This window comes from Diabrotica virgifera, chromosome 5 (assembly GCF_917563875.1).
Source record: "Diabrotica virgifera virgifera chromosome 5, PGI_DIABVI_V3a".
Classification (NCBI taxonomy): domain Eukaryota; kingdom Metazoa; phylum Arthropoda; class Insecta; order Coleoptera; family Chrysomelidae; genus Diabrotica; species Diabrotica virgifera.
The window spans coordinates 114,488,048-114,511,943 of NC_065447.1; the positions used below are offsets into that span (position 1 = coordinate 114,488,048).

The 23,896-nt window shown below is 32.2% G+C and overlaps 1 protein-coding gene across 1 annotated transcript in view; it reads right to left on the minus strand.

Annotated features, from left to right (window-relative positions):
- LOC126885102 (dynein axonemal heavy chain 12) overlaps positions 1 to 23,896 on the minus strand; it is a 660,248-nt gene that overhangs the window by 244,883 nt on the left and 391,469 nt on the right. The window contains exon 21 of the mRNA XM_050651529.1: positions 8,756 to 9,065. Within this exon, the coding sequence (XP_050507486.1) occupies positions 8,756 to 9,065 (310 nt within the window). The remainder of the gene's footprint in view (positions 1 to 8,755; positions 9,066 to 23,896) is intronic.

A 23,896-nucleotide genomic window follows, 5' to 3' on the forward strand; every position in this document is an offset into this window, starting at 1 on the left:
CAAATCGATATACCGACTGTGCCCAAACAATATCTTGCCGCGTCCAACTATCGAACTTGCTGGACAAAGGGTGGCTGATTACTTTACAATGGATCCCTAGTCATGTCGGTGTTGAAGGGAATGAAGCGGCGGATGAACTTGCAAAAGAAGGCACTACTCTTCCACAGCCCCCTAGCTTCCAATCGTACACATCAGCAAAGTCCACCATTAAAAGAGGAATCAAAGCGAAGATAAAAGACCAGCAAATACAAGCCGGTGCTGGAAAATCTTGGGCCCACCTAATAGAGTCACCAATCCCTCACAACTTGCCGAGACCCATCAGTGTAGCCGCGTTCAGAACAACTACGGGGCACGACTACCTGGCCTCCCATTTACATCGCATCGGCGTCCGTGAAAATGACAACTGTCCACTATGTAATCAACCCCAGATGGATGCTGCTCACCTCCAAGAGTGCCCAGCCCTGATAACAGATCCACCCGAGGAGGATGAAGATCGCCTACGAGAAACGGATCGTCTATACTGTCAGCGCGCCGCCAAATGGCTAACATGCCAAGGGTGGGCGTTGGCTAGTAAGTAAGTAAGTAAGTAAGTTGTTCTATAGAGTTTTTTCAACAAATCAATACTTTTCGAGTTATTTGCAAGTGAATATTTTCATTTTTCAACAAAATAACCTCGTTTTCAGATGGTTTTTGGCAAATAACTCAAAACGTAACCATTTTGTCGAAAAATATGTTCTTAGCAAAACTGTAGCCTGTAAAAAAGTGAAAAAATGGTGTATACATTAGGTCCCTACACCTAGCAAAAGCAGAGTTATAGCTAATAAAAAATAAGTTCATATTCGAAAAATTCCAAATAGAATAATTCAATGTCAAATATCCAAATAATGAAGCATTCTTGGGGAAATCACATTACAACTTTTTAAAGTGTTAAAAAAATCTTTTTTTCTGTTTTTATAAAAAAAATTTCTAGCATCAAATGTAAGCAAGTTACGCTCAAAATAAAGTTGGTCCCTTTTGTTTTGGCAAAAAACTCAGGAAGATCCCCTCCCCCGAATTAGCAACTTAAATGAAATTAATCGTTACCGCTTCACAAGTTACTTTACTTATGTTGTGTTTATATGATCTGTAAGTTTCATCGCTTCGAAGTGCTTATTTTTGAAAAAAATCTGGTTTTAAAGTAAAATTTTTAAAAATAAATTTTGAAAAAAATGCATTTTTCTCAAAATAACTTAAAAATTGTTAGAGATACCAAAAGTCTTAAACAATAAAAAAAGTCGGCTTTATTTTTCTGAATATTTTGTATTTTTTGTTTTTCTGTAAGACAAAGATTGGTCAAGATTCGGTGTTTCTAAATTTGCATACACTCGTGATAAGTGACCCGTTCAAACCCTTTAACTACAGCTCTTTCAAAAATAAGGGCTTTGAACCGATGAAACTTACAGATCGTATGATCAATACAGACGCGAGTAAAAAACTTGTAAAGTGATAACAATTAAGTTAATTTGAAATGCTAATTAGGGGGTGATTTTCCCGATTTCGTACCAAAAAAATGGGACCAACTTTATTTTGAGCGTAACTTGTTTACTTTTGATGCTAAAAATTTTTTTAGAAAACAAAAATAAGCATTTTTTAAACACTTTAAAAAAATTAAAGTAAGTTTTCCCCAAAAAAGTTCTTCGTTTTTTGGTTATGGCACGTTAAAATATACGATTTGGAATTTGACGAATATGAACCTAATTTTCATTAGCTATAATTCTGCTTCTGCTAGATACAGTTACCTAATATATACACCAAGTTTTTCACTTTTTTACATGCTATATTTTTGTAAGAATTTTTTTTACACCAAATACTTACTTTTTGAGTTATTTGCGAAAAACCGTTTGAAAACGTAGTTATTTTGTAGAAAAATTAACATATTCTCTCGCAAGTAACTCGAAAAGTATTAACTTGCTGAAAAAACCTTATACAACAAAAGTTGCTTAGAATTACGCATTTTATCCATTTTCGGACTTATTTCGAACATATATTTTTCACCTAGGGCAAAAGCACACATCGGCACAATATCACTTTTTTTCTTTGACATGTTAGCTATGTGTATACCAAATTTTATGTCAATCCAGCGGTTCTTTAAAATTTAGAGGTTTTGCAATATTTTACCTTCAAAGAACGTACTAATGTGTAATTAACATAACTAAAAAGTTCAATATATTTCCTAAAAAATATTTTTTTGCTCTTTTCAATGCCGGTTTCACCTTTTTGAAAAATTAATATATACAGAGCGAAAGAATTGAAAAAAAAAAACAGCATATTTTTACATAAAAAATCAGGAAAAACAACTTCTGGTTAACCGATTCTTCCGGTTCAGGAACTCGCTTTTATATATCAGAAAAAGAACCCATATACCAAATGTGGTTGAAGTCGGACTTTTAGTTTAAAAGTTATCGTGCTATTAGTCACAATGTATCGTCGCCATTTTGAATACCCGCCATTTTTGTAACAGGCAAAATCTGAGATGGCCTCGTATCTAAATTTGAACCTTTATATGTGTAGTATATGTGGTCCAAATTATATGCTTCTATCATTAAATGCACAATTCTTATATTTGCACGAATCTGCCGCACTACAAAGGGATTCGAGTATTCTATAAAGCACATCTAGATATCCTTTTTCATATCTCTACACTTCTGTAGGTATTATAATACTAATACTAATACTTGCAGGCAAAACACTGCCTCCATTGTGCCCAGATCATACCTAAAACGAAATTGTGACTCATTGATTTCCGCTTCACAGTTGTTGTAGGTTCTGTTATAATATTATATGATTGTTGTGAAGACTTTGATTATATGATTAATTATGCTTATCAGTCTATGTTGGTCACACAATTTAGTGTTTGGTTTTTAGGTATGATCACAAAGTTAATTGTAACCAATTTTCGGGAATTCTGTCGCTGTCGTGTATGTATGAATATTATTAAAAATAGTAGTTAACGTTTCCAAGAATGAATTTTTCCTTTCACATAAGAGTTTTAGCACTTCAACATGAATATTGTCAGGTCCTCGAGATTTGTTTATTAACAATGAAAGGACTGATTTCGGTGATTTAGATTGAGTAAATCATTAGGGCGGTCTGAAGTAAACAACATATTGCCTTCATGCTTCTAGAATATTTGTTGGTTTTGAGATCAAAATTCCCTTGGTGTTAAGTATATCCGTTGCTGAGCTGTTGTACTTTCTTTTATTTGTCATTTCTTTTATTTACTTGTGCATGTTTTGGAAATCGTAGGTATGTTTTTTCATATTGTTAATTTTCTTTGCATTTTTCCCACAACCTTCTCTGATTTTTGTCCTTATTTTTTGTATATTTCTCGATACTTTGTTTAGTTTCTGTTTTTGTATGTACTTAGGTCGCTCTTCCATCACGTCAAGGATATCCTCAGTCACTAATTCCATTTTCTTCACTTTTTCTTGTTACAATAGCTGCGTATATAGGGTGAGGCAGATAACTGGCCTATTAGAAATATCTCGAGAACTAAAGGCAACAGAATCATGAAAATTGGAATAAAGGGGTTTTGAAGGATGATCTATTAAATGAAAATATTTTCATCTTCATATAACTTCGTTTTTTTTAATAGGACACCCTGTATATTTTTACATTTTTGGATTCTCTTCGATGTCTTCTTTCTTAAAATATGAGGTTTAGTAATATTATACAGGGTATCTTAAAAGATAATTACGTTTTTTTATTAATTTCGTAGCAATATTCACACCCTGTAGAATTGTAGTAGTTTGACATCTAAAACTCTACTTACGTTCAAATGATTTTTAATATAGTCTACTATTGTTAAGAATCATTAGTATAGCTAAATTTTAAATTTTAGTATACAGGGTTGGTCGAAACTCGGAATGAGTATTTTCTGAGGTTTCTTAAATGGAACACCCTGTATTTTTGTATTGTAATGAAATGATATTTTATAGTACTTTTTTATTTCTTAAGCATTCCCTATACCTAACTGCTTTAATTTGTGAGTTATTGGTGATTCAAGCTAAACATTAATTGTACCAAAAAATACGTAAAATTTTATTAGGTTGGCCGTGAAAATACTCAATCCCAAATAATGTTTCAGAAATAAATACATATTAATCCAGACTAATCCTTAAAATTACCAATAATGGTTTAGCTATCAAAATACCTACGTAGTTAAGATTGTTGGTGCGATTAACAATTAAGCACAAATTAAAGCAGTTAGGTATAGGGAATGCTTAAGAAATAAAAAAGTACCATAAAATATCATTTCATTACAATACTAAAATACAGGGTGTTCCATTTCAGAAAACTCAGAAAATACTCTTACCGAGTTTCGACCAACCCTGTATACTAAAATTAAAAATTTAGCTATACTAATTATTCTTAACAATAGTAGAGTATATTAAAAATCATTTGAACGTAATTAGAGCTTTAGATGTCAAACTACTACAACTCTACAGGGTGTGAATTTTGCTACGAGATTAGTAAAAAAACGTAATTATCTTTTAAAATACCCTGTATAATATTACAAAACCTCATATTTTAAGAAAGAAGACATCTAAGAGAATCCAAAAATGTAAAAATATACAGGGTGTCCCATTTAAAAAAAACGAAGTTATAAGCAACTTCCGGTATAACCGGAAGTTGCAAAGAGATGAAAATATTTTCATTTAATAGATCATCCTTCAAAACCCGTTTATTCCAATTTTCATGATTCTGTTGCCTTTAGTTCTCGAGATATTTCTAATAGGCCCTTTATTTGCCTCACCCTGTATAGACTGCATAGCTTGCTCAATATCATCCCATTTTTAATTATTTCAAATACATTTCCATTTATCCTGTTTAGTTTTTTGTTTAGGGATTCTTGCACTCAAGTTACAAATATTTGGGAACTTTAATAAACGAAACTGGAGACCATAACAATGAAATAAAAAGACGTATCGAAATTGCCAGGGCCACCTTCATAAAGATGAGAAAATTCTTCTACAACAGAGATATAAGCATCCATCTACGATTAACAGTGCTAAGAAGCTAGGTATTTAACACACTATTATACGGTGTAGAGGCCTGGACTCTCAAACAGAACAACATAAAAAATATTGAAAGTTTCGAGATGTGGTGCTACCGTCGAATGATGAAGATAAATTGGGTTGAAAGAATCACAAATCTTGAAGTAATACGAAGGATAGAAAGAGACCCAGAAATTTTGTTAACAATAAAACGAAGAAAACTCGAGTATTTGGGTCACCTGATGAGAGGTCATAAATACGCACTACTTCAAAATATAATGCAAGGAAAAATAGAAGGAAAACGGAATCCAGGCCGTAGAAGAATGTCATGTACCTTTATAAAAGGTATATTTCTTAAAATTCCCTAAAAAGGGCTACATCACAGAACTAGTTTTCGGTCGAATGACCGATCATCATCAGTGCTAACCTAAAATACGTATAACCTGATAAGATAATGCAAAGTTTTTAAATTTTGACTACGGTTTTAAGAGAGGTTATAGGTTATACTCACGTGATGCTGACATGCTAACGACCAAAATACAAAAATATAGGAAACCGACACAGACCGACCATTTCATGCCACTATCTTCTAAGGGAGCGTTCAAGTATTACGTAACGCCATTTTTGAATAATTTTGACCCCTCCCTCCGCACCCTACGTAACGCACTCTAATGGGCGCTTAACTATTGCGCAACGCAAGTATTGAAGATTTTTGACCCCCCCTCCCACCTGAGTTACGTAATACTTGAACGGCCCCTAACCACCCCATGTTACATAAATTTGCTGTCTTTCACAGTTACATACACCGTCTTAAATCCTTACCCTTAAACCCTTATCACAATCTAACTACAAAAAAGAATTAAATAATAAAATAAAAATGTATACCATTTTTATTCAGTTGCAATGCGAAGCCAAACCAATCTTAATTTTCAATTAGAATACGAAGCGCAGTCCAGTCCTCTGAATCGCGATTTTCGGCTCTTATTGGAGCCTCATCGGAGAGAACGTAGGCACTGTTCTCCATATCCTAAATGACCAGCACCGAGAGTTTTTCCCACCCATTGCAACCGAAGTGAAGGTATTAGGTGACTAGCGTCATCTGGCAATTGAAAGATGAAGTAGTTTTCAATCCTAATAGCAAAATTAATAATATTGAAAATATTAAAAACATTACTAAAAGATTTTTTAAATTGAAAACTTATTGGTACACTTTCCTGGTGACACCTCCAAGGCTTCTACAATTTGCAAGCACATGGATGCTGCAGTGAAGACAAAGGGAAGGAATTCTACACTATGCAATTCACATACCCAGTCTGCAGCTTGGTAAAGTTCCTACGGAAAATGCACCTGGTTACTCTACGGAGTAATACGACTATAAAAAAGGCTCCAATAAGAGCCGAAAATCGCGATTCAGAGGACTGGACTGCGCTCCGTATTCTAATTGAAAAGTAAGATTGTTTTGCCTTCGCATTGCAACTGAATAAAAATGGTATACATTTTTATTTTATAGTCGTATTACTCCGTAGAGTAACCAGGTGCATTTTCCGTTGGAACTTTACCAAGCTGCAGACGGGGGATGTGAATTGCATAGTGTAGAATTCCTCCCCTTTGTCTTCACTGCAGCATCCATGTGCTTGCAAATTGTAGAAGCCTTGGAGACGTCACCAGGAAAGTGTACCAATAAGTTTTCAATTTAAAAAATATTTTAGTAATGTTTTGAATATTTTCAATATTATTAATTGTGCTATTGGGATTGAAAACTAATTCATCTTTCATAATTAAATAATACTTCGTCAAATAGCCTTCAATAAGGATTACGATCCACACATCATAAACAAGATCATTCATAAAAGGCAGCTTAAGGTCTTAAGACATGCTGCGTTCCCTGGGGATTTGACAACAAACCTACTTATGCTTTTATACCTTTCCACCAAGATAGGCTATCTAAGAATAGTGCAAATATTATCACAAGATCAGTAGATAACATTCAAATTTATTTTAAAGTATCCAATAACTTAGGACAATCTCTATCCAATTCCAAAGATCTCACTACATGAATCGTAGTGATGTTTATAAACTACAATGTTCTGACTGTGCTGCTACGTATATAGAAAGAACTTGTATTCTCGCTCTCTTGAACACACCAAAAGAGAGAACACCTCTACTTTTTCCCAACATCTTAAACATAAAAATCATATTTTGGATATCCCAGATGATGTCTCTCTACTTCACAACATCCCACAGAAAGACTTCTTAAAACTGGACCTAGAAATAATCAAAACAGATCCTGCTTGCACTAATGTAAGGGAATATATAAAAAAATATGAAATTTTTTAAGAAACGCTTTTCATTAGTTACGGGTGACTAAAATTAAAAATATTATAAAAAAAATCAACTACAAAGCAAAAAATAAAAAAAAACAAGGAAGATTATTCAAGAAGAAAATTCAAGAAGGATTATTCGAAAAAAACTGTTAGACAGATTAGACAGATTAGACATTAAACAGATTAAATATACAAAGATTTTACACATTCGTTAAAAAATTAAAAAAATCTAACACATTCGTTAAATAAAAGCGTGGGACGCGAAAAGTAAAAAAGTATCTATCATCAAACCGTTTTTTCGATGAAGACGCGCCCCACGCTTTTCTTCAACGCATGTGTTAGATTTTTTCAATTTTTTAACGAATGTGTGACATTTTTGTACATTTAATCTGTCTAACAGTTTTTTTCGAATAATTAATCGAGTTTAAATTTTTTTATTTTTTGCTTTTTAGTTGATTTTTTATAATATTTTTAATTTTAGTCACTCGTAACTAAATAAACGCGTTTATTAATTTTTTTTAATTTTTTTTTTATTTTTTACTTTTAAGTCTTACACTTTTCAAACATTAAAATATATCGTCATGTTGAAAAAAATCATGTATATGATAGACACATTTTGGCATAATGAAATTTGACACGAATAAGCACCGTTGTTTATTCAGTGGAATCCGCTTATTGGAATAGCCTTTGTGCCAAGTTAAAGTATTCCTATAACCGGGATATTCTAATAACCGATCATTGGTGGCTAGAAGAAACGTAGGACCTCAAATTTTCATTCCTTAAAGCAGGATATTCCTATAAGCGGTATTCTAATAAGCGGATTCGACTGTATAAACAAAGATATGAGCGTTTAAAATCGTCGCCCTTAGGATGTTTATAAATAAATATGATGTACAAACAGTAGTATAACAGTAGTTATAAACATGAAGTAGTTGGAATCGGCAAAAAATGTGAAACTTTATTGTTTATTTATGAAGCATAACGTAAACACTTAACGTAAAAAGTAAAGTTAGTAAAGTAAAGTAAAGTGAAATTATGTATAGTTCATACAATTAGCTACAATCCGTAAAGTTTCAAGTTTATACATTGTAAAAAACAAGAGAATTTAAGCATTTTCATTTAAAATTGTTTCTTTTTATTTACACAATTAATAAACATAAAAAAATTATTGACTATTCGTGTATTATTCCCGCGAATGCATTTGTTTGCAAATTTTCATTAATTTGCATTGAAGAGAAGGCAGTCAAATTAACGTCTAAAGATTTGACCCAAACGATTGAACTAAAGAAAACCGTTTAATTAAAAAATGTGGGCTTCTCTGAGATGAGATTTTATTTAAGTAATTTTTCCAATAATTAAAACTAAAATATTATGTATGAGATAAGAACTATTTACCTTGTGCAGCTAATTTGACCATATCTAAAATCTCTTGTTTCTCATCAATTTGATATATATTAGGTACTTCACCGGAATTAAGAAGACAATCGACGTCTTCAAGAAAGCTTTCGTCTTTTATTTGACCTTCACCAATTAGGAATATGGTGTCCTTTCCTCTACCACCTGATTCCTTACAAACCTTCTTGATATCGTCTCTCCAATCCGATAATGCATAATTGTTTGTGATTTCAGCTTGGAAGAGCTTCATTCCGTATATCTCACCTGCGAGACGAGTTAGAGATTGTCTACCAGAGCCACTTATACCAACCTATTGTTAAAGAATTAAGTATATTAAGATATTATTAATGTTGTTCTGAAGCTATTTTCTTGTGGCATTTTTATAATTACTAGTTTTGATGGGAAATAAACCACAATTTTATTAAAAAAATGATTTTATTAACGTTTCGACGTCCAAATCGAATGCCGTTGTCAAAATACAAAAAATATTAATAAATTAATCAACAATGTTGTTGCTTAGTAAAAAATTCTTCCAATAATTTATTTAATCTGACTCATTTTTATCGGCAATTCAGGCATATATTATACATTTTAAAGTAGAAAACTTTAAAATGATATTGCCAATATTTATGAGTTGCGTTCCTGGGACGACTTTACTGAAAAACAGTTAATTCTATTACATGAAATCAACCCCAACTCAAGAATATTCGTCACGAAAAAATCATAACATGTGATCTGTCTTTAAAAAGACAACCACATGCAACGGTGACAGTAAAATTCTCGCGTTAGAGATTCCATAGTAAATCATGAGGGAAACACCAGGAAAAAACCTCGTGATACTATCCCGACATCGTGAGTCTTATAATATTATACTATATATAAAAGGACTATCCGAGAAACTTAAAACAATAGGAAATAAATTCAATATTTCAACAACATTCAAGACAACAAACACGTTGAGATATATTCTATCTAAAACTAAACCTAAGAGTGAACAAGAAAGAACAAAGAATTGTATTTATAAAATATCTTGTTAATAATTGATGGATTCGACCGTTACTTGATGGAAGTTCATTTTATCTAACAATAAAACACATTACTTGAGAAAGGCACTCCGCCGAAACAGCTGTAGTCACTTAGATATAATAAATTTTGTGGAAGTATAGAAAACAAACGTTTTCGTGTTTTATTGTTAGAAATATCTTGTTAATGCGAACAATTTTATTTAGGTGAAACATCACGACCGTTAAACGTTAGAATAAGTGAACATCAGTCTTATATTAAAAATAGAGAATTTGATAGATCTCAAATATGTCAACACGCATGGGATAATGAACATAGAGTTCAGTGGAGAGATTCAAGTTTACTCCTGAAAGAAACAAATATTAAAAAGAGAAAAATCAAAGACGCGGCTCTAATTATGCTAAATGAAAACAATTGTGTCGCAAGCTCCTCGGTAGAATGCAGTAGGATGTGGTTACCCATACTAAAAGAGGAAGTCAATAGAAATAAAATACCAGGATTAGTAAGTCAATAACATATCGAGCTAGTACAGATTTTAGTTATATTTTGATATTATTTATATATCTATGTATTATTAATCATCATTCTCTTTGCCTTATCCCTATGAGGGGTCGGCTTCCCTAATTGCATTTCTCCACACAATTCTATCTTGGGTCATATCAATGTTAATCCCCTTTACCAACAAGTCCTGCCTTATCGTCTCTCCCCAGGTCTTCTTTGGTCTTCCTCTCCTACTCCTTCCAGGAATCTGCACTTCAGCTATTCTTCGTATTGAGTGATTAACGTCTCGACGTTAAACATGACCAAACCATCTTAACCTATGCTCTCTCATTTTGGCATCAATTGGTGCCACACCTAGACTTCCCCTAATATACTCATTTCTAATTTTATCCTTCTTTGTCACTCCACTCATCCATCTAAGCATTCTCATTTCCGCCACATACATTCGTTGTTCCTCTTTCTTTTTCACTGCCCAACATTCAGTTCCGTGCATCATAGACGGTCTTATGGCTGTTTTATAGAATTTTCCCTTCAGCTTCATTGGAATTTTTCTGTCACACAACACACCACTCGCCTCTTTCCACTTCAACCATCCAGCCCTAATTCTACTGCATGCATCTCCATCTATTTCTCCATTACTCTGTAATACCGATCCTAGGTACTTAAAACTATTGCTTTTCACAATCATTTTACCATCCAAAGATACTATTTTATTTGTAGTAACTCCATCTTTAATTGAACATTCCAAATACTCTGTTTTTGTCCTACTAAGTTTTAAACCTTTTTCCTCCAGAGTTTGTCTCCACTGTTCCAGTTTTTGTTCTAAGTCTCTTTCTCTATTTCCTATTAACACTACATCATCAGCATACATTAGGCACCATGGAATACTACCCTGTAGTTTCGCTGTTATCTGGTCCAAAACTAATGAGAATAAATACGGACTAAGCACAGAGCCTTGGTGCAATTCTACTTTCACCTGAAATTTAGCAGTCTCTCCCACACCTGTCCTAACACTAGTCGTTACTCCCTCGTACATATCTCTCACAATCTTTACATATTCGCCAGGGACTCCTTTCTTATTGAGTGTCCACCACAGAATCTCTCGAGGAACTCTATCATATGCTTTCTCAAGATCAATGAATACCATATGAGCGTTGGTCTCTTTACTCCTGTATTTTTCCATCCACTGCCTTATAATGAAAATTGCATCTGTTGTTGATCTGCCCTGCATAAAGCCAAATTAATTATCGGATATTTCGGTCTCTTCACGTATCCGTCTATCAATTACTCTCTCCCATATTTTCATGGTGTGGCTAAGTAGTTTTATAGCCCTGTAGTTTGTGCATTGTTGTATGTCTCCCTTGTTTTTGTAGACAGGTACTAATATACTGCTTCCCCATTCGTCTGGCATTTGTCCAACTTCCATAATTCTATTAAATAGACCTGCTAGCCAACTTGTTCCTGTCTCTCCCAATGCTCTCCATACTTCCCCAGGAATATCATCTGGTCCGACTGCTTTTCCTTTCTTTATTTTTTGAAGCGCTTGAGCCACTTCCTCGTTTGTTATTCTGGTAACCATTGCTGTTACTGTCTCCGTTAATTCCACAGGCTGTCTGTCAAATTCTTCATTTAATAAACTGTCAAAATACTTTCTCCATCTCTTTTTGACATCCTTTTCGTGAATTAGTATTTTATTATGTTCATCTCGGATACATCTAATCTGATTAACATCTCTTGCTTTCTTTGCTCTCTGTTTGGCTATTTTATATATCTTTGCTTCGCCTTCCCTGGTATCAAGTTGATCGTATAGGTTTGAATACGCTTCTGCTTTAGCTTTTGCTACTGCTACTTTCGCTTCCTTTTTGGCGACCATATAGTTTTGAAGATCTATGTCCGATCTGGTTTCTTGCCACTTTTTATATAATTTTCCCTTCTCTTTTATTTTTCCTTGTACTTCATTTGACCACCACCAAGTCTCTTTATCCTCAAACTTCTTTCCTGACGTTTTCCCAAGTATTTCAATAGCTGTCTCTTTAATAATATTGGCCATTTTTCTCCAAATGGTTTTAGGGCTTCCTTTCATGTTCCAACATATTTTTTCTACTATTCTTTTTCTGAATAAACCTTCCACGTCTTCTTAAACCTTCTTTTAGCATCCACTACTGGATTTTTTGTGGTCCTCTCCGATATTTTTGTTTAGTTTCGCTTTTTTACTTCGATGTCCAGAACAAGCAGCTTATGTTGTTGGCTTACTGTCTCACTAACTATTACCTTGCAGTCCTTGCATTCACGTATGTCTTCTTTTCTTATCATGAAGTAGTCTTTTTGGGATTGATGTTGTCCACTTTTGTAGGTAATAAGTTGAGTTTCTCTATTTTTAAAGAATGTGTTAACAATCGCCATATCCAATGCTGTTGCTAATTCTAGCATGTCATCTCCAGCTTCATTTCTAGTTCCAAAGCCTAAAACCCCATGTATTGTTTCATATCCTGTCTTGGCTTGGCCCACATGTGCATTGAAATCACCTTCTATTATAACTTTCTCCTCTGCTGGAATATCACTCAGTACGACTCCTAATTGTTCATAGAAAGCTCTTCTGTCATTCCTACCCACCTGCTTGAGGAGCATACACACACACAACATTCAATACCTCTTTATCAATTACAAATTTCACTGACATCATTATGTCACTCGTTCTTACAACTTCTACTACGTTATCTTTCAATTCACTATCAGCAATTATACCAACTCCATTTCTAGTGTTACTACTCCCTACATGCCACAATTTATATCCATCACCTAGTTCTTTCGCCCTTTGTCCTTTCCACCTAGTTTCTTGAATACAAGCAATTTGAACTCTTCTTCGTTTGAGCGCATCCACTAACTCCAGACTCTTACCTGTAAGACTACCAAGATTCCAAGACCCTATCCTGATTTTTCTAACCTGTAATGGTGTTTCTCCTGAGATAGTCCTCACCCGGAGATCCGAACGGAGGCTCATTTTACTTCCGGAACATTTTACCTCAGGAGATGCCATCATTTCAGTTTAAGTTTTTATTGCGTTTGGAGAAGGTCTTTTCATTATTGTGGCCTGAAAAGATTTTTGGATATTTGATGCCTGAATGCCTTTTCTATCAGCTCCATACCCTGCACTGGTACTATGTACCAGGTACCCTATGTATTATTAATATTATTTATAATTTAAAATAACATATGTACAGCTGGTTCCAAAAAAAACTGATACGACTCTTATGCCCGATTTCACCAACGATACCTAAATATTTAAGAATTACCTAAGTGGGTTTAGGTATTTCCTAACTCTAAAACGGATTTCACCATACGATCAGAATTGCCTAAAACGCTTAAGCATTACCTAACGGTAGGATACGTTTTTCGATCTCCCTAAACTTTAGGTATTACTGACTTATCGTTGGCAGTCAGGTTATATTTTTACAATTTTGACTAATGCACTTGTGACGTTTGTCAATAATTTGCTTCTTCCTTAATTTTTCTGTTATTCTGTAATATTAGGTATATTAGTTGTAATTTTGTATTTTCCTTTATATTAATAATATATGTATAATGTATGTAATGTAATGTAATATAATGTATTGGAAAATATAGAAAATCCTTTGGAGTTTTTTACAGGTCTATTGACAAAATTATGTAGTCTACCTAGTAGGTACCTAACAAATTAAGTTTTGTGTCTCAAAAACCCATTCATGATAATATCACTAAAAGTGTGTCGTTAAAAATTAATAATAAAAAGCAATTTTTAACATATTATTTATTTTAAAATTATTTCATTAATGGCAATTCAACTAACTTTAATTTTTCGTCATATGTGAAATTTACAACTTTTTTCTTTTCCTCCATTTCACTGTGCCTATACAAATAACATACAAAACTTAACAAACTTAATTCACAAATAACCCAGCAAACAGGTTTGAGCCCAGTTACGTGATGATTACGTTAAATTTACGGCAAATTTCAACGAATACGTAACTCGGTGATTTATGACGGGAATAAAACGTATTTCAGTGCCAAATAATTCACGTATATATTAGTGCTTCCTTTATACATGTTTGACATTAAAATAATATAAAATCATAATGACGAATATAGTACATGTTTTTTTATAATAGGTGTGAATGTTGGTTACATCGCAAAGGTACGTGTATTTCACGTAATAATCACGAAACAGAAATAACTTCCTTTGGTTAAATTTTGAGAAATATTTTGGAAAACAAAATTTTACAACGATGTTGGTTAAATACGTATCGCTTGAATTTTACTCACTGTATTTTATGGACGTCGAAAAATTAGATTTATTTGGCGTAAAAGTAATGTAAATAATACCAATATTTAAACAAAAAGTTTATGATTTCGCTTTTAAAATCATTTACAGTAACTATTTCAATCCAACCTTGATTTGAAGCTATTTTTGCTATTTTTTTCTTTAAAAATATTACAGCAACTAAAATGATCTTGAGTCTAATTTTCAAATCGCGCGCGGTGATGACGTACTACCAAGCCTTTCTCCTCCTTTAAATAATATCACATGACCACGGTACGTGAATAACATAGTTGATTCGAAAACTAAATTAATCGATTTATCGAATAATAGATACGTTTCGATAGGATTATTTTTTTTATATTATTCTGGTATTGAAATAGATTTTTAGTAAGACCAATTAGTTAATAGTAGAAGAAATTTAAAAACAAAAAGAAAATACGTAATACTAATTTAAAGTAAGTAGACTAGTTTAACTGTAATTTAAAAAATAATCGATTTTTATAATCGATGATCATAACCTCTAATATCAGCTTCTCACATTTCTCACACATAACACATAACAAAAAGTGAAACGTGAAGAGTTTTATTTCTCTCGTTTTATTTTAGGCGGGTTTATTTATAATAATGTCTTTCGTATTAACGTTTACCTCACTGCTCGAGGGTTGAAGTGCCAATGATGCAATCAGAAAAAACAATAAAGTGCCGAAGTATCTTCCTCGAAATAAAAAGTGGCCTGTGTTGTGTTTTGTGTTGGCAAATTTTTTAATGTGTCTTTAATTTTTGGTTCATTATCTTGTATAATAATTATACAAGACAAATGTTTTAAAGTCTCTAAATTCTACTAAATAAATACATGGTTAATACTTTATATGCTTGTTTTATTTACACTCTGGGCCAAAATTAACGGGCCACCTTAAAAATGGGTCATTGTTCATGTCTTATATCTCCTAAACCTGTTGTCCGATTTAAGTGATTTTTTTAATATGTTATAGCCTTGTTCCTTGACAATATCGTTATAATAATATTGTTGTTAAAGAGGTACATTTTCATTGTATACCGGGTGTACGAATCAAACTGTGTTTTTTTCTTAAAGTTTGCATCACCCTGTGGAATATTCTAGTATTTTTAGAACACTTAAACTAAAACCTAACTATAGCCTCATACTTTCTCAAAATTTTATTGTTTGATTGATTCTCTTATGTTGGATAATAAAAAAGTTAGGTGCTTTAACAACTAGACATGTTTTTTATCAATAGAGGGTGTTTTTAAAAATTTTTGGAAAAGTTTAAGGGGTAATTCTGCATGAAAAATAATGACAGTTTGCTTTATAAACTTATGTCCGCAAATGCTTCGTTTCCGAGATAGGGGGTGTTGAAATTTTTCTGACAAACTGATGATTTATTTATTGCTTTAAAACCGCTTGAGATACGCAAATGAAATTTGGTTGGTTTTATGACGTAGTTATTGCATATTTTTTTATATACAATTAAGAATTTAATATTCACCATTGGCGCGCATACGGGTAATATGAGACATCATATTACCGTTATGCGCGCCAACGGTGAATATTAAATGCTTAATTGTATGCCAAAAAATGTGCAATAACTAAGTACTAAAACTCACCAAATTTCATGTGCATGTCTCAATTGGTTTTAAAGTAATAAATAAATAGTCAGTTTGTCAGAAAAATTTCAATACCCCCCATCTCGGAAACGAAGCATTTGCGGACATAAGTTTATAAAGCAAACTGTCATTATTTTTACATGCAGAATTACCCCTTAAACTTTGCCAAATTTTTTTTAAAGCACCCTGTATTGATAAAAAACATGTCTAATTGTTAAAGCACCTAACTTTTTTATTATCCAACATAAGAGAATCAATCAAACAACAAAATGTTGAGAAAGTATGAGGCTATAGTTAGGTTTTAGTTTAAGTGTTCCAAAAATACTAGAATATTCCACAGGGTGATGCAAACTTTAAGAAAAAAACACAGTTTGATTCGTACACCCGGTATACAATGAAAATGTACCTCTTTAACAACAATATTATTATAACGATATTGTCAAGGAACAAGGCTATAACATATTAAAAAAATCACTTAAATCGGACAACAGGTTTAGGAGATATAAGACATGAAAAATTACCCATTTTTAAGGTGGCCCGTTAATTTTGGCCCAGAGTGTATATCAAAATAGGAGGATAATAATTACGTGATTCATCTGTTAATTAAGGTCGAATTATTTACGTGAACCGAGGACGTATCTTTCACGTGAATACTAATATATACATTCCCTAAAAATACGTTAATCAACACGTATTTGCAACGTGAATTTCCCGAAACATTTTATTGCTATTTAAGGTAAATAACACGTCTATTGAAGACGAGTTATTCACGTAATTTAAAGACGTATTTTCAATGTGACATTCCAACCAAATTTTCACGTGAAATTCACGTAAACAATTTACGTATATTGGTGACAAATGTACCCAAAATTTCACGTAATTAACACGTCGGTCTGTTTGCTGGGAACTAACTACATACTAAATAAATAAACTATAACTGTACAAAACTGAATAAAACCAACTTGGCAAACAAACAATTAATTATTATTATGACAAATAATCGTAAAAGTAAGGTAATGTCATCTTATTCTTTTTATTTATCAAAAATAGTTCAAACGTACCCGAATTAATACCTAGGAAAGAATTTCCTAGATAGGCAGTTCTTTTAGTTGTGAAACACTATTGTTCTTAAGTATTGACTTGGAAGTTCCTATCGATAAGAATTACTTAATAAGGCAACTGTTTAGGTATCGTTGGTGAAATCGGGCATTTGTAAGATTTGATTATTTTGAGCAGTGTATGATTGGTTTGACATTATAATATTATATTTATTATGACAGACAAATAATAAAATAAACAAACAGCCATTTTTTGAGGTTGAACAGAATAAGTTATTTGACAAGTTTTAAGATTTGGCAGTGACAGTGACAGCATGTAAATAATAAATATTTATCCTTCAAAATACACTGCTCAATTTTCTACAAAATACGCTTTAAGAGTCGTATCAGTTTTTTTTTGGAACCAGCTGTACATATTAAGGTCAGAATTTGGTATTAATTTTGAGAGTAAACAAAAGTAAAACCTAATACTCACGATGTCGGGATAGTATCACGAGTTTTTTTCCCTCGTGATTTACTATGGAATCTCTAACGCTAGAATTTTACTGTCACCGTTGCATGTGGTTGTTTTTTAAAGATAGATCATATGTTATGATTTTTTTGTGACGGATATTCTTGAGTTGGAGTTGATTTCATGTAATTAAATGAACTATCTTTCAGGAAAGTCATCCCAGGAACGCAATTTATAAATATTGGCAATATTATTTTAAAGTATTCTATTTTAAAATGTATATATATGATATATGTCTGAATTACCGACATAAATGAGTCAGATTAAATAAATTATTGGAAGAATTTTTTACTAAGCAACAACATTTTTGTTTAATTCATTAATATTTTTTGTATTTTGACAACGGCATCCGATTTGGACGTCGAAACGTTAAAAAAATCATTTTTTTTTGTAAAGTTGTGGCTTATTTCCCATCAAAACTAGTAATTATAAGAATGTTGAAAAAAAACTTTCGACAGAATATTTTGTCACTAACAGCAGTTTGTATATTAAATTTTCTAAATAAAAGAAACTCCTTTTACGCAAAAATTATAGAGCTTGTTGTATGGCCCTATAGATATTGTACGTCACATTGACCGTATAATGGTAGTTTTGAGAAAAATTCGACCTCGAACTTATATGCATATTCTATTTGCATATCTACAGCGTGTCTACTTAAGTTGGAAACATATGGGAAACTTTTTAATTATTAATTTTACGAAAAAAAGTTATTCTTCATAAAAAGTTCTGCATGCTCTAAGACCTAAGATTCAATCATCAGATATTACATTTTATTAATATTATACGAGGTATGTCAAAAAATATGAATTTCGTTCAAATGTAAAGTACCTTTATTTCTCTGAATATCGAAAATTATTATTATGAAAAGTTATTTGGAATTAATAACTAAGATGAAATATGTAACTACATGCTTCTAATAAAAAAAATATTTTACAAATTTTTCTCAAATTTATGAATACCTACCCAACATCGTTTTTCTTTATTACAAATATGATAACTCTTTTTTATTATTCATTTTACGAAAAAAAGTTATTCTTCATAAAAGGGTCTGCATGGTCTAAAATCTAAGATACAACCATGATATATTAACTCTTATTAATTTTATACGAGGTGTGCCAAGAAATATGAATTTCGCTCATGAGTATAGTACCTTTATATTTCACAATATTTTAATTAAAAGGATGTAATTGCAAATTGAAACATAGTTTTTAATTCTAAACAACTTTTTGTAATAACAATTTTCAGTATTGTGAAAAATAAAGGTACTTTACTCCTGAGTGAAATTCATATTTTTTGACATACCTCGTGTAAAATTAACAAAATGTGATATCTAATGATTGTATCTTGGGTCCTAGGACATACAGAGTTTTTTATAAGGAATACGTTTTTTTGTAAAAGTAATAATAAAAGAGTTATCATATGTGTAATAAATAAAAACGAAGTTACGTACCCATAAACTTGAGAAAAATATTCTTTTTTCAATTAGAAGCATGTAATTGCATATTTGATCTTAGTTTTTAATTCCAAACAACTTTTTATAATAAGAATTTTTGATATTGAGAGAAATAAAGGTACTTTACTCGTTCACATTTTTTGACATACCTCGTATAATATTGATAAAATTTGATATCCGATGATTGAATCATAGGTTCTAGAGGATGCAGAACTTTTTATGAAAAATAACGTTTTTTCGTAAAATTAATAATAAAAAAGTTTCCCATATGTTTCCAACTAAGTAGACACGCTGTATAACTAATAAACTTTTTGCATATTTTTGCATACAACACTACAGTAATTCCCGTATTCATACGGAATGATACAATCCATTTAAATGTCTTTTTACCGAAATTTAAATGAAAATAAATTGTGATCTTAAATTTTCTTGGTATTTTGCACTGTAACAATAACAGTATAAATAATTGTCTTATGCCTGGTTGCACCAAGATATTAGGCTTGCTTTAAGCTCAGCTTACGGACATAGGCGTTGCACCATTGAGTCTCAGATGAATTTTCAGCATTCCATAATGAATTGCCTCATGGATTTTAGCTTAAACTTATCAGTTAAGATGTGCTAAAATAGATTAGTCCTATCTATAAGCTGAGCTGGGCTAAGCTGGAGCTTAAGATTTGTTGTTGCAACCAGGAATAATGACATTATGATGAAGTAATATGAATCTGTTGTTGGAAATTTTGAAGGTATAGACAATATTCGGCATTTTAGAAAGATTAGAAAATATCGATGGCTTAGCACACTTATTGTGTGTCCGTAAATGTACTTTTTGAGAAAATCGATTTTAACTGTTTAAGCTCTTGTTGCACAGCAGCGTTACATTCAATATTAAACTTTACGTATTTTTTATGATACGTCATTAAATGGTCATTGAAATGAGTGATAAAAATCAATATCTTTCCTCTCAAAAAATTAAAGAGGACCACTTTTTTCTTAAAGTATGGACATACAATAGTTGGCAATAAAAGTATGGACTTACACTAAGTGTATATCATGATTTGATTTAATGGCTGGACGTTTTATGCAAATAAAAATAATAAATAGAAGAACATCAATGTATTTTATAATTGTTAATACGAATAACATGAATATTCAATAAAGAACGGCAACAGTCTATATCACTTTCAGATTCGCTTTCTATTTGCACTCTGTCTTGGAAATTGATTTTGGTCGGTAGATAATCGCGCCTTTGTAGTCTTTGGTTATAACTCCAACATTACACAAGTATAATACATCTTTTTTTTGGCCATGGATATTGGCAGTTGCTTGTATTATTTTTTTTTTCAATGACACTTTTTCTCAGGTAGGTGATTTTTTTGTACCCCTTGTGTGGTTGACACATCCAAATAGTAGGAATCTTCGTCATGTATACAAGCTATATTTCTACTGTATGACAAATAGCTTACTTTTTTTTTCAAAACTAAGCCACTGAAATTTAATTCACTTAACAGTTTCATTGTTCACGTTCAACTTTGTATTTATAATCATGAGAGTGGTCAGAGGTTGTAAGTCAGAAATGTCCTCACAGCCTAGCCTAAATAGAACATTTGTTTTGTATGGCCCCGGTTTGATTCTCGCCATTTTGATAAGGATAGCCGATTCTCATGTATAATAAACTGATTTGTATTATATTTTCTGGCCCTCTCAATAGTATCATGAATTAAATCTGCTTTTATATACGAGTGGCTACTTTCCATGAATTTGAAATCAATTGTATCTAGATGTTGTATCGTATTTACCATATATAACATGGCGGCTGTCATATTTTTGTTGCGATTCTGACCCCGCAACTATCGGAATATGTGCTTACTTGTTTGACAGTACTAGGAAGTTTTGAAATAGGTATATTTCAACAAAAAGAATAGAATTTGATTCGCTCTTTTTCCTCCGTTTGTTTCGTCCCAGATGTAACAATGTTCGTCACTATTACAATAATCAAATATTGCAAAGTTGTATACAGAAAGTTTGCATCTGTAGTAGATTTGAGCATATCCAACATACATAAGACACAGATAAAACAACCTGCAAGTTAAATGAAACAGATTGGAATGTCACATTTTTTCATCTATTGACCGTTTCTTATCTTCACCCTTAATCTTAAGATAGTCAGTTTCTCTCTTTTTAGAAGCTTGATAGTCATTTTCTAAGGCGGACTTGTCTGTAGCATTTTTATAACTATTTCAGAGAGAACACTGATCCTTTTTTGCTTTATAAAAACTTAATGAAGGTTCGTAGCTACTGAGAAGAGATCTGTATACAGGTAAACTTGGGTTAATTACTCTCATGGCAAAATTTTTCATAGAGTCTGTACAAAGTGGAGACATTTAAATCGTACAAAGCTTCTTGTACAATAGTCTTTTCTACAATATAGTGACTTTAACTTCAGGAAAAGACGCGATGTATTTCTTTGCTTTAACAATTATATTTGCATCTGTAGCTAGGAGCCTTACAATAGGGATGGGAAAAACCTACCGGTTATAACCTAAAACCGGTTTTTTTCTTCTGCAATAATCGGTTTTTCGGGTTGTTTTTTGTCACGGTTATAACCGGTTTTTTCTTTTTAAAATAATAACCGGTAAAAATCGGCAAATGGAAAAAATACTGAATTCAGAGAAAAATGTGAAAATTTTTTGCCCACCGCGCGAAAATGAGAAATAGAAATCTTACGCTGACTGAAACCGATTTCACAACACTGATGACTGATTGCTATACTGATATTGGACTGATATCCATTCGAATTATCGCAAACTGAAGCGCAATGTAAATGTAACCTATTGGGTATTTGCTGTGACTAAAAAACCGAAAACCGGTTTTTGGAACAACCGGTTTTTTGACCGATTATAACCGGTAGGTTAAACGTAGGTTAAAGAAACGGTATAACCGAAAACCGGTGTTTTGTCAACAACCGCCATCCCTACCTTACAACCTGTTCTTTTATCTGTCCCCACATACGCTCCTGAATTGCCACGTCCAGCCAGTGCCAAATCTATAATAACTTGAAAACTTATGCTCAAAGTCTTACAGAAAAACTTAAGACTACTCTTTTTCGTTATTTTCGTCCGGAAAGTAATAATACTTTGGATACTTTTTAAGTCCTTTAGAGTTTTCTTGACGTGGACGTGCTCGTAATTATGTGGTATGCGTGTTGATAGTGACAATTATTTTGTGCACAATTATTGCACGTCCTGGGCATACAATATTCTGCCCTTACTCTTTTGATTGCTAAAAGTACATATATTGAATATGGACTTGCAACAATTGTTTCGTTCATAATACATTTTTGAGCTTAATTCACAGATTTAAAATGCCGTTTATACCACACCAAAAGCTTTTAGTACGGGATCCGAATATAGATCGATCTGTACCCATCTGCTTGCCGGATGAAACAGTGTTTTTATTAAATTTCATACATAGACAAATATTTCTAGCATGGGTTGCGTATCAAAGTCGTGTTATAGCTATGCATAAAAGTAGGGGTTAAAATCAATATTTCAAGCACATTTTTCTTTTGAAAGTTTGGTAGAATTATTTTATTTTTAAATTAAACAGGCATATTCAGTACAATTCATGGAATATTCAAGAAAAAATTCAAGGAAAAATCTTAAAAAGTAAGCCAACGGTGGCAAATTTTTAAAGACACCTCAAAAAACATTTAATTTTACGGTGATCAAAAGTCATGAAACTGGTACTTTAGAGGTAACGCTATCGATTTTTTTAGTTTTATTGAATTTTGACTTTTTGATATCACTCAGAAGTCAAAACAACGAATTTTTTTTGCAAAAAAGGGTAAAAATCAACATGTTTTTTAATTATTGTTAATCAAAAAATAAGCATAAAACAAGAAATATCTCGATAGTGTTACCTCAAGGAATATCCAAAGAAAATATATAAAAAATTTCAGGTAAGTTGGTCCAGTAGATTTGTATTACAATGTATACAGCCTTTAAAAAGAACAGTTTTGAGAAAAACGCGTTTAAAGTATTGACAACTTCTATTTTCAATATTTTTTTGTCTGTCAAATCGTAAAGTGATCCATACTGGAAATATGTTCTTGAATGGCGGAGTAATTTACAAACAAAAATGAGAACAGCTGTTGACCGTTTCTCAGTACGCTCAAGAGCGATGGCGCGAACTTGCCGCAAAGCGAGTCGAAGGTAGGGAGGTAATGAGATAGTTTTGAATATTCCTACCTTCGACTCGCTTTGCAGCAGGTTCACGCCAGCACGCTTGAACGTAGTGAACAACGGTCAACAGCTGTTCTCATTTTCTTTTATAAATTACTTCGCGATTCAAAAAGATATTCCGGTGTGCATCATTTAACGATTTGACAGACAAAAATAAAATTGAAGATAAAAGCAGACAATACTTTAAAAGCTTTTTCCTAAAAACTGCTTTTTTCAAAGACTTTAGACATTGTAACTCAAAAACTCCTTGACCGACCCACCTGGAATTTTCCATATATTTTCTTTAGATATTCCTTGAGGTAACGTTATCGAGATATTTTTGTTTTATGCTTATTTTTTGTTTAACAATATTAAATATGTTTATTTTCACCCTTTTCGCAAAAAAATTCGTTGTTTTGATTTCTGAGTGATATCAAATAGTCAAAATTCGATAA